The sequence below is a fragment of the Triturus cristatus genome, chromosome 5_2, assembly GCF_964204655.1.
Source record: "Triturus cristatus chromosome 5_2, aTriCri1.1, whole genome shotgun sequence".
Taxonomy (NCBI): domain Eukaryota; kingdom Metazoa; phylum Chordata; class Amphibia; order Caudata; family Salamandridae; genus Triturus; species Triturus cristatus.
Window position 1 is genome coordinate 501322371 of NC_140588.1, and position 12525 is coordinate 501334895.

The 12525-nt window shown below is 44.8% G+C and overlaps 1 protein-coding gene across 3 annotated transcripts in view; it reads right to left on the reverse strand.

Annotated features, from left to right (window-relative positions):
* LOC146823212 (uncharacterized) overlaps positions 1-12525 on the reverse strand; it is a 216136-nt gene that overhangs the window by 104437 nt on the left and 99174 nt on the right. For all 3 annotated transcript variants that reach the window (XM_085607500.1, XM_085607503.1, XM_085607502.1), the window contains exon 2: positions 10971-11127. In XM_085607500.1, coding sequence (XP_085463626.1) covers positions 10971-11118 — 148 coding nt within the window. In that variant the 5' untranslated portion in view covers positions 11119-11127. The remainder of the gene's footprint in view (positions 1-10970; positions 11128-12525) is intronic.

Sequence of the window (12525 nt, forward strand, 5' to 3'; positions counted from 1 at the left end):
TGCATTGTACTAACATAAGCCAAATGGTAAATACAGAGACACGGTGAGGTCTGAATGCACATAGATATACATACGCAAAACTAGCTAGCAAGCCGCTGCCGCTCCCCTGTCAGTCGTTACCCCGGGTGTTCTTCCTGGTTGCTCCCAGCGGTAACCGAACAGGCGCGAGTGCGGCATATATGTTAGTAAGGAAGTAGCATCACTAGTGGAAAGGCGCGGGGGCAGGCTTGTTAGCGTGTCACATGACATCAGGAGGGGTTGTCCATTGCTCTACGTACATGCAAGCACGTCTGGTACAAGGACCATGGGAAATGTAGTACTGGTCCTTAAAGCGTGGAGATGTTTGAACAGCGTCCCAATAACGCGAAAACTCTATTCAATTATGATAAGAAATGGATATAATTCAAGTCTAGTTCTGCGTGAATGTAAAAGCGTCTGGTGCAAGGACCAGGGAAATGTAGTCTTGGTCCTGACGTGTTAGGATCATGTTTAAGCAGAGTCCCAACGACGCGAATACTTGATTGGTGTTACCAAAAATCGAAATCTAGCTCAGCATAAGTGCGCTGGGCTACCCACCATAAAAGCTGAAAGCAGAGTGATGTGCTTGCGGTGGTAAAGCGCATGATGTACGCTGAATCTACCAAACGAGAAAAACAATAATTGGTCAGATGTGTACATTACAGTGAAATATACTTGTGTTAAGATAACATGCAATAAACGCTATGAATGCCTCTATCATAAGCTCGGGATAGGGTAAAAGCCAAAACCATCTCAGTCACTGAACAAAGATCAAGTGACAGCGAGTGGTCTAATGGTTCCAGAACATGCCAGTGTGAATCAAAGTTAAATGGCAGGACCCTACTTGTGACTCAGTTCTAGAGGTGTAGACGATATCACAAAACTATAGTGGTTCCTAGGTGGAAGATCAGTGTTATGAATGTATGTGGATACAGTTCTATCGCATCAAAGTCCAGGGAATAGCATTGTTGAGCCCAACCACATCACTATGCAACTTAAACACCCAATGTTGTTCTTTTTTTAACACGAAGTTGGACACGTCCGTGACATGCGAAGGAATGTACGGTTGCTCAAGAACGGTCCTAAAGACCTCTTCAGGTTTGATTAGATTCCAGAAAATGGTTGGTCAAGCGAGTAGATTGTTTCCTGCACCTGATGGTGCTTTTATGTTCCATAATTCTCAGCTTGATCTTTCTAGTCATGCCGACATTTGTTTGTGGCATGGGCATGTAATTAAATAAATCACCTTCTCCCGGTTACAATTGGTGTTTGGTTTGTCTCCATGGTTTTGCAGTTCCAATATTGATTTCAGTAGTGTTTGGTTTGTGGACACACTGCTTAGCTGCCACAGGGATAATGTCCCTGTACAGGCGGCGTGTTCCAAAGAGTGTTAGGTAAAGGAGTCACTTCATTCCTAGGTCATTTGTGGACTAATGTATCACGCAAATTAGCGCCTCTTAAAAGAGAACAAAGGAGGGGCTAATTGGTCTTGTCCTATGTTTAAAATGCGCCAGTGTTTTCGCGCACTCTTGATTTTGATTCGATTGGGTGCTAAAGGTGTTAACACAAGTCAATCTCAAGTGGTGCTTTGGATACAGAGGGTTCTAGCAAAGCTTCGCGATTGTTATTTGCAGCTCGTTTGTAAGATGGTCGTATGAGTCTTTGAGGGTATTTCCTGGCCTGGAGATTACGAGACAGTATATCAGCATGTTTCCTGAAGTTCTCATTGGTAGAACAATTTCTTCTCAACCTCAGGAACTGTCCAAAGGGCAAGTCTGCCCGCAGTGCCTTCGGATGGAAGCTATCGTACGTAAGAAGGGAGTTTCTAGACATGGGTTTGGTATGGAGTTTGCTTTCAAGGCCCCTGTCTGATGGAACGATCAGAAGATCTAATAACAGCAAACTCAGCTTACTGGATTCCATTGTAAAGTTGAGAAAGTTATTCTGGGTATTCAGGACCGGTACTACATTTCCCATGGTCCTTGTACCAGACGCGCTTGCATGTACGTAGAGAAATGGACGACCCCTCCTAACGTTCTGTGACGTGCCAACGCGCCTGCCCCTCACACCTTTCCACAAGTGATGCCACTTCCTTACTAACATATATGCCGCATTCGCGCCTGTTCGGTTACCGCTGGGATCAACCAGGAAGAACGCCCGGGGTAACGACGGACAAGTAAGCAGGAGCAGCAGCGGCTTGCTAGCTAGTTTTACATATGTATATCTTTGTGCATTCAGACCTCACCGTGTCTCCGTATTTACCATTTGGCTTATGTTAGTACAATGCAGCCATTGTGAGCAGCCCCGTTCTTGACTTGGTTTGGCCTGCTTACTTGCTGTTTCATCTCTCCCGTCTATTGATCACACTACTGGCTTTCGACTAGTGAGCGAGAGATTGCTTTAAGAAGATTTTTTTAAAATTTTTTTTTTTACAACTGCGATCTATGTAAGAACTAAATACTTTTAGTTTACCCACTAACCCGATTTCAGAGAGTGGGTAGTACTATTACTATATCCACTATACCAGCAGCTCCCTTTTCACTGGTCATTTTTGTTATGGCCACTGTTCTGGTCAAATGAGGGCTGTTACTTATCGTTTAACAGACGACAGCCTCTCAGTGACTTCCTTTTTATTTCTATTTCTTTTTTCTACATTGGAGGTGCATTTAGGGGTACCGCTATTTTAGAACTACATGCTTGCGCAGTACTAGTTCTCCTTTATCTTCCTTCACAGAGTGTGGTCTCACGCCCTGAGTTGTTACCAGGAGCGGTGGGCGGGATCCCAGACTTCATGCGGGTAAGAAGGTTAATTGTAGACCTTTTCATGACAGCATATTATTTTTTTAATAAGTCTGTATGGCAAACTGACTGATATGACACTTTGCACCTTGTGAATTTGTGCCTCTTTTTCCCCCAACAGGCGATTTCCAAGTATCACTGTAGTTTTGTCTACAAATAAGTACTTCGGTATACTAGTTGGTTGTATCGTTCCTCATACATTTTGATTGCGGTAATTTTCACCCTCTTAATTGTTGCAGTAGTAACACCAAGGTCCTGAAGAAAGCCATGATCACATTCTTTGATCTAATTCGGCTGAAACATGTAGACCTCATTTGTCACTAACGCGTTCATTTATTTGCTCAGACCGCGCCTTTACTGCTTTTTAACCTGGACACACAGATATCCAATAAATATTGGTCTCTCGGTAGTCAATTTTAACACACACTTTATACACAGCACCATTTTTCTCACTACACCATATGCAGCTTCATCGATCTTTAGTAGATCTAGCCCTCTGTTTACATTTTAAAACATCCGCGAGCTCCTCCTTTTGACATCTGCAAGGAGTTGTAGCTCCTTAACTGCACCAGGCTGCAGTTAAGAGGAGATCCCATATGATGAAGCATGCCACTGGTGAGTGATGGGATCCTGTCCTCTTTAAGAGGACTCCCTTTATAGTTTCATGTTCTGTTGTGCTGTATCAGTCAGTTTTCACTTTTCTTAGTAAGAGACCCGCGGACTCTTGGATTGCGTAGATATAGTAGTGGGGGGGGGGGGGGGGGAAACTCATCCGTGCTGGTCTGTAAACTTCCCTCAGACCCTTTAACCCACCTGGTTTTGTGATCATCCTGGACATCCGCAGACACAATGCACCACCCCCCCCCCCCCACCTGAGAAACCTCCACAGGCTCCCCATACAGAAGAGAAAAGATTCAAGATCCACAAGCATGCCGACAAAGCCCTGCAAGACCTAGGACTTTCCTACATCAGAAACTTAACTTCAACCAACCCTCCAGACACCTGCGCTCTGCCAACCTTGCACCCCCCCCCCCCCCACCCCATTTGTTGCAGTCACAGCGGTTTCCAACCTACATCACCGCCAGGACCTGGAATGCCATGCACCTCCATACAGCCCCCTTGCTGACAGACTTCAGAAAGGCTCAAGACCTGACTATTCGATGGCAGCACAGCATCCAGATACCTCTAGGGGTGACAGTGCTGCGCTTAACAAAAGCAGACAGATTGATTTGAGCTTCCACTGCAATACAGAACTTGCACACCTTAAAAATGAGCAGTAGCAAGTACAACCAAAATACTCACCCTGTTGAGTGCCCCGGTTACAGTTCACCTTTTATACATGGTCTCCCGGATATTTCAAACAACCAAGAAGATTCCCTCTGTGCTGAAAAGGCTCTTTCAATTGTGTATAGTTTAGGAAAAGTTCTCTTAGAATAACCCTCAACCACCAAGATGTCCCATGGTGGCATGGTTCATCATAGGGTTCTTTCCATCCCGCTGCAGGGCGGGGCGTGCTGCGACCAACGAAGTGAGAACACTGAGTGGAATACTATAAAGCAATAGATGGTATAGGACGACCTAGTTGGGAAACAGTGAAAGAATGTTCCCTATGCCAAGCAATAAGTGGCCAGAGCCCACCTGGTGTCAGTCCTCAACTAATATCCCGAAGTCTCCGTGGTCAAAGTGAGCCCAGATGTTTGGAGTTTAGCCCATGGGTGGCATGCCATAAAAGTTAGTCCACTCAAAGTACCTGGAGGTCGAAATGCTGAACATTTTATCCATGGGAAAAATACAGACGTTCATAAAACAAATGGCAACCCACAGCATCTTCTGAGCCCCAAGAACATAATAAGCAGCTGTTACAGGTACATGAAGTGTCAGATTAACAAACCGTTCACATAAAGCACCTAAAAAAGTGGCAGCACGGTGGCTCCAGGCGAATGGGTAGGCTGAAAAACGTATGAGGATCCTCACAAAATTGATAAGAGCTACACTAACAGAACATCCAAACATTGATGGTCATCTGCTTGTTCTTACAGGTGTACCGGCTGACACTTCACACCATGATGGGATGACCTCTAAGCTTGCTATGCATGGGGAGAATGGTAGCGGAGGTCATTCCTCACCATCTGTAGGGACACTAACGCCCGCAGGTGAGGATGTCATCATGGCAAGGAAAGAGTCGGTCAAGAGACTTCAACCTGTACAGGAATGATCTGGTGTTGGTCAATGATAGTTTGTAGGGAAGATGGAAATTGTTCCACAAGTTTGACGTTCGCTCCAGTTAGTGAGGAATGACATCTGCCATAATGTTTGTTCTAGGGTGTCTTACCCCTTAGGAGGCCCCAAATTCATAAGACGGACTGTGAAATTAGGATGGGAGGGGATGACATACCTTTCTTTTGCAGGTTTTGGAAGTGGTACTTCCCTACCACAAGGATCAGGATTCATGTTTGATCGGGTGGGATGACCAGATCAGCAGCTGTTCAGGACAGTGAATATTGGATTTCTGAAGCACATCCAAGTTGTCCTATGGTTGTAGTTGTTCCTGTGCCCGAGGCAATTAGGACGGCGGAGCAGAGGGGGGCTGACAAGTAAGTCAAACCCGAACAGAAAGGCGGGTGCCTCAGTTGTGATATGACCAACCAAAGCATCCTCTACAGGTGAATACTGCCCCCTCTCAGCGGTGCAATGACCAAGCCATAGAATGTTGGAGACTGTCACCAGCCAGAAGTGGCACTGGCAGTTTGTTTGTTGATTTGATAGGAGTGTAATGTTGAGGGTACTACACTCACATATGCAGAACCACGGTTTGTACCGGTTTTGGCGTTAGTCACCCCATGGATCTAGACGGATTTATTCAGTCCCTGGTGAGGTCAGCATTTTAATAAAAGGTTTAGATTTTGAAAGCCTGCAAAAGCAGCTCTTAGATTCGGAACCAGCAAGGTGGCATCATGATTATTTAGGTGGTGTGCATGTGGATGAGTTGCATAGTCAGTTCAACATGTAAAAGAAAGAGCAGTGTTTGTAGGTGTCCCCAGTGGTCCTCCAGTCACACTTTCCTTCTCCCACACCGTTCAGTTTCCCACTGATTCTAGACCTCCATTGTAATCAGTCATGCAGATTGATTAACCAGAATTAATTGTACATTTGGGTGTAGGTTAACAGTGCCCTGGTGTTCAGTAATACTTCACGGTTATCAAATTCTTAAGTTTGCAGAGAAAGTCTTCAGGGCAAGCATTGAAAAGCTACCTCTGGGTCTACCAGCATGGTCACGCATGTGCAACAAGAAAGGCTATGCATTGGGACATTGTTTCAGCTGGAGTTCACATTCCTCCGCTATCCGGTTATACCTCAATTGCCTTTTGGGCTCAGGTGTGTGGAAAAGGTCATGGCATATCACGAAGCATGGTTGGGCATTAGCTGGTGGGACTCAAACTTGAAATCTGTTGGAGAACCAGAAATTTGACTAGATTTCATTCACAAGTGTATCCAATGTTGGCATGATATGCTGTTCTCTCAATTGCCTGATCTGAGATGTGCATGTCCACAGACAGCAGCAAGTCCCCTGGTTATTTGGATTTCATAGTGACGACTGGAGACCCATGGAGTTGGTGTGTTGAATCATTCAGCAAGATCAACCCTTTCCAGTCTCTGTAGCAGATCCTCCACCACATTGGGCCAAAGATGACACTGCTCACTGATGCAAGAGAGCAACTGGCTGGAAGGACTTACCTTGCATCTCGTTTTAGAATTTGATGACGGGGACAATCACAATTAGAGAAGGTTTTCCAGCTTAGTAGTGTGCATGACGTAGCAAACTTGATCCGATGAAGACTTTCTGCGGTCTGACAGCTGTGGTGCATCCTTGCACTTTTGAAATGTACATTTTTGAGCTGCCTTCAACATGGAACTTCCACAGGTAACACTCCTGCTAGTGGATTTGGATGTCCATAAGCATACTTTATCTGTGGGCTTTAATTCTTACTGTTTCAGTGATGTGAAGATTGTTTTGGACAGGACTTTGACCGATGCACCAGTGTTAAAGTCTTAAACTGGTGGGTGCCCCTACCGGGACATTGCAGCATGGTTGTGTGCGCTTTAAGTGGCATCTTTGGTCAACGGCATGTACTAAATTTTCTTAGTCCTCAGTTTTATCCACTGGGGGACCGGCTAACATCGGTGCAACTTTGACAGTTCTTTCTGGGAAGCCTGGATAGGCAGGATGCCAGATCCCTTCATAAACTGGTTTAATTTTCCTCAAGCTGCGCATTTCTTGCCTAGTGATAGACCGTCACTAGCGTGGGGAAAGCGTACACTGCAATGCCCACAGGTGTTGGTTTTCATGTCGGTTTGGGTTGAGTGGGGTTTTGGTGACTATGTTGATAGGATGTGATTTGATGGGTTTGCCGGTAAACGGTCTCCCCGTGGGAGACTAGCACTAGAGTTTGATAGAGCATCCTAACAGATGTAGGCCAATAACTCAGTTTTTAGGATATGAACCTGCAGCTATGCCAATGTGCAACCTTGTTCGAATTGGGCTCTGAAACACCAGTTTAAGCAGCCAGCATGAACATGCTGGTATTTTCTTTGAGCAGAGTGTAAGTACTTCCACCGCTTTGTTCAGTTGTCAATCTTGGAGTAAGAAAGCATTTTGCCACTGGGCAAAATATTAAAGGTAGTCACCTGGTCTGGTAGGTGTGAGGCAGGCAGGTTGGCCTCAACAAGGTTTGAGATACAATTTCAAATAGGTCCTCACCCACCAGGTGTCGGAGAAGGGTCCTCCTCTTTCCTTAGACTCTACTGGCTGCAAAGTACATCTCCAGCCAATCTACCCATAGCTTCAGTTAGATGCTTACTAGGGAGGGCAATCCAGAGATACCAAAGGGTTTGATGGTCGTGATGGAAAACAAAATGGGCGACCTGGGTGACTTGAGTAGTTACCCAGCAGGAAAGCCATAGACAAACTTGCAGGCCAGTGTTCGCAGCACCTTCACAGGAGTATGTGCATTGACAAGTCCATTTGTGTGGCAACATATGGCGCAGGAATACCAGGGGCCCAAAAGGTTGGTGGAAGATAACTTCAGGTGTGGGTGTTCAATCTTACCAAAGATTTTGGTGACTTGCCTAGTAGGACTGGTGACTATTGCCCAATGTGCCCCCCAAGCTACAATCAAATTGGGCTTCTTTGAACTGCAGACAGGGACGCTCTACCAGCAGGCTAGTGCGAGGCCCATGTTGGGCTTGGGCTCCAGGTCATGAGGTCAGGCTCTCTCTAGAAAGCTGCCACTGAAGACAACCCTGTACATGACTGCATGATAGTGGTCACAGCCAACCTCTTCTCCGAGGGACATCAATTTAGAAGGTTATGTAGACCATTGCGATAAGCACATACCTCCTAACCTGGGCAGGTATCCTCAGTGTTCTAATCTTGTTCATTCTTGCATAGTACGCTCGACAAATCTGGGGGCATCGACATTAGCCTAGTTTCTGCAGAGACAGCTTTTCTCTGTACCATTTTCCTTTAACCTCTGAGGGCCTGTTGCCAACACAGTTAACTTGAACAGGTCGGCAGGTCATCGTGATGCAACCAATCATACCACTGACAACCTTGCAGTGGATCCAGGCATCACCAACTGCAAGAGTTCACAAAATAACCTGAGATGGCCAGTATAACTTAACAGGAAAAGTCTCAGGTTAAGATTTTATAATGTCTTATTAACAAGGATTGGAATGCATGCCTGGTCATATTTCCAAGTACCTTTTGGCACAACTTCATGTACGTATTACAGTAGCTTTAAACAAAGGAGAGAGCAAGAAAGGAAAAAAAAAAAAAAAGAAAAAACACTCTTCCCCCGCACAATAAATGAATATAACAACTTGGGACGAATTTGTAGGTTATTCCATAAGGAATGTCCTACTTGCTACTGGATACTAGAGTGCAGGAAACCATTAAGGTTATTAAAAGAACCCTCACCAACCAACCTAGTTGGTGGCATGCTTAATCATTGGGTTCCCATGTGGGTTGCCAAGTACAAGCCAGCTGTGCTACAACACCTGATTACAGTGGAGCGCTTTTTGTGTGAAGGTGTGAGTGTGAAGTGTTTTGGTTAAAAATGCCTTTAAAGTGCCCAGACGAGTCGTGCTATATTTAAAGGGCCTTTGGACATTACAATCAAGGTGAGATACTGTGAAGACTAAAATGATCTGCTAGATTAGTCTGAAAAGGGTCGACAGATTTTAGCCTCGCTGTAATTAAGAGGCTTTCTTCAGGACCGTGAAATGTGAATCGTGAAGTGATTGACTTTTTTTGCCAGGTTCTCCTTGACGAATGTGTGACTACAGGGGTCCCCCATCTTCAGAGATCCGTTTGAGCTATACTCAGTAACATACAAAATGGTTACCAGCCTGTGAGCCCGTAAGTACTGTCATCACACTCCATGCACAGCACACCTTAGCGTGTGTGCTGAAAATCACCTATTCACTCAAGTGGCAAAATTATTCTCACTGCCAACGAGAGGCCGTGAAAAATGCCTTAAGGGCCCCTCTCCACCTTGCGATTCACAGGAGCCCAGCGCAAACTGACACCAGCACCAAAAGAGGAATAGCCTAAAAGCGGTCCAAAAAATAAATCCACTAAACTGCGACAGAACAAGGCAACATGCCCACCCACTCATGAATAGGACTGTTGAAGAAAACGGGTAAGCTAGCAACACTACAGCACAACCCAGGAAGCCACTATCGCTACCCAAAATATTGGGAGCAACAGCCCAGCCAGCGCCGCAGGCACAGCAAAACGTATAAAAAAAGAACAAAAAAAACCAAAAAACGACCTCAGCAGCAAGCAGGCTTATCAACAAGGAAAGCATCAAAATGGAGCCAACCACGGCTCAGGTGCACATGCCGTGGAATGCAGACACTGCCATTTTGGGCAGTACACAAATGTTTCACTCATAACAGTGAAGACAAAATACAGCGCCTATGTCATGACCCACCAAAGCTGTGATGCAACAGGCATGTTAAGAAACCGACGAGGCCAGGGTTCACCGCAGTCCAAGGATTCCCTTGGATTAGGCCGCTCAGCCGTTCCTGGTAGCTAGCAAGTCCACACTGCAATCAGAGCACCACTCTGACATGCGCAGAGGGGCCCACGAGGACACTGTGCAGCATCCGCTACGCCTGCCAAGAGAAATTCATGCTCAAAGGAAAGTCGCAGCAGAGCAGAACACAACGTATGAACTCCAGGTCGTGATCAAATGACGCTGAAAAGCTGCCCTGCCAAGGACTTAACACGCAAGACTTGCCCAGAACCAACGCCATCATCCGCCCCAGGCGCACCCACACTGCACGAGCAGCTGATCCGCTCGGAGCACGTGCAACGTGCTCGCCCCCTGACCTGCAGAAATCCTGCAGCCAAATGCCTCCAACGGGTCATGCAAAAAGTCAAACCATAAGAGACGGTAAGCTCCAAACAAAGAACCCTGCATTCGCTGAAGCAAGCATGCCGCACCCACTCTACCGTGTCCACAGACACAAGAACAGCAGGTATGATAGGGATGGGCACTTTTTATTTTGGTAGGGGGTGTGTCTACGATGCACAGGGGCTTCACTACATAATGGAGATAAGCAGGAGAGAAGAGTAGGTAATGGTCCCTCATTCTGGTGTCCTTACATACTTATTGCGTATTACAGAGAAATACCAAAAGATATTTAATTGCGGGGCACCGTATGACAAACGAGACTGCTTTCAGTCAGGGGCACTTTTAAACATTCGATAGGACAAGCATTTCCATAGATTAGATCAATCCTCCTGGCAGAAGTAATAGACCAGGATAAAAGAAAATAAAGAATGATGTAGATACAGCCCTTCAACAGTATTATAAGTTTGTCTCACCTATTTCAATGAAATGATTTCAAAAGTGCACATCAAACAGACCATTCTAGAAAGCCCACTGTTGGCAATTCTTAGAGATGCATGCTTTGGTAAAGACAACGGTTTTATTCTTTATACGGAATAGGCCCTTTAAAAGTATACATCTACTATTGCACGCGATTAATTTTTCGATATGCAGGTACGTTGATCGCAAAACAATTTAACAGTGTTCTTCCACTCCCAGGATAAGACTAATCAAAGGCAGTCATTGCTAGCTTACCTTGTGCTGGCAGGCAGTATGGATTGTAAACCTGCCCAAGGTACCATGGATTTGGGAAAGGCTGTTGTGCTGTTGGTTGTGCATAAAAAAAAGGTCTTGTGTGATTTGTGGGGTAAGGTCCATTCTCGGAAGCAGGTGCAGTGTTCATTTTTTTAATCTAGAGGAAGAAAAAAAAGCTGCGTTAGACAGTTGTTTTGTACAGCAAACACGAAGTCAAAATGAAAAATGGTTTGCAAAGGGACCGTAATCAATTTTAAATGTTTGACCAACGTGGCTAGCTTCAAACAGTGGACTAATCTGAATAGAAATAGATAATCTAAACCATATGTATAGGCTGCCAGACAACATTGCAGAAATTAAAATATTTATTGAAGGATGTATTCTTGAGAAGAAACGGGAGCTTTAAAAAAAGGTACAGAAACTAGTAGGTTAGCTAAACTTTGCTTGCAGAGTTGTAAGAGCTAGTTGTACATTTTGCAGGCCGTTAGCATGTCTGTTTGGAACAACATTACCGCATCATAGTATTGAAGTGACAGCCCACATACGAGCGGACTTGGGTTTGGTTGAGTTTTCTAGACAGCTTCAATGGAGTTTCTTTATATTTCCTAGATGACACTATCTGGCAAATACAAATGTATTCAGATGCAGAAGGGGTTAAAAGGTTTTGGAATATTCTAGGAGGGCATATGGTGGGCAGGGTGTTGGCCTGCTCATTGGCTACAACAAGGTCACAGTATTAGATTTTTAGAACTGTTCCCCCGGTAGCACTATTGTATGCTTGGTGTGAGGAACTACAGAATAAAACAGTTCCATTTCACATATATAACTTGGTGGTTGTAGAACTAGTGAACAGGCAATGCAAGAGACTTGAGGGTCTTAAGACTGTTACAGGCTTTTATGTTGAAGTGTTTACAGCTCAATATTGTTTTTAAAGCAGGTCATGCGGTGTTCAGAACATCATAAGACTTTGTCTTGCTTTCAGTGGCAAAGTTTTCACTGTATGACTGCAACAAAAGCGAACTTCCACAGATCAATTGGGCATGGGGCGTGTTAATAGCAGAGTTGGTAGAGAAATCTATTATCAAACCAACAATAAGCTCTAGCTAGGCTTGGCTAGAGTTTGTCACATGGTAACATTGTAACACACGAGTAATGAAAAAGTGGAGAATCAGAAGATGATTGAAGTTTGTTCTGGGTTTAACAGACAAAGGTTTGTCACATACAACTATCTCTGGGAAGTAAGCAAGGGTATCATTTTATGGCATGTTGTGGTGGGGCTTTGACTGTGCAAACTCCATTAGTTAGTAAAGTTTTGAAGGATTTGAATAGGTAACAAAATAGGAAACCAATATTAAAGGGAGCCAATCACAACAGTTAATGGTAGGAGATTTCGCAGTTTGTGATGAGTTGGAAGCATCACTTCAAGTTATGCATGTTATGGTTATTTTTCAGAATTACTGGGGTCAAGAGGGAATCTGGGTTTAGTACATGGTGTATTTGAGGAGGGAAGACTGAGGATTTGGTTGAGGGCTTACAAGACAGATCAGTTGGGAAG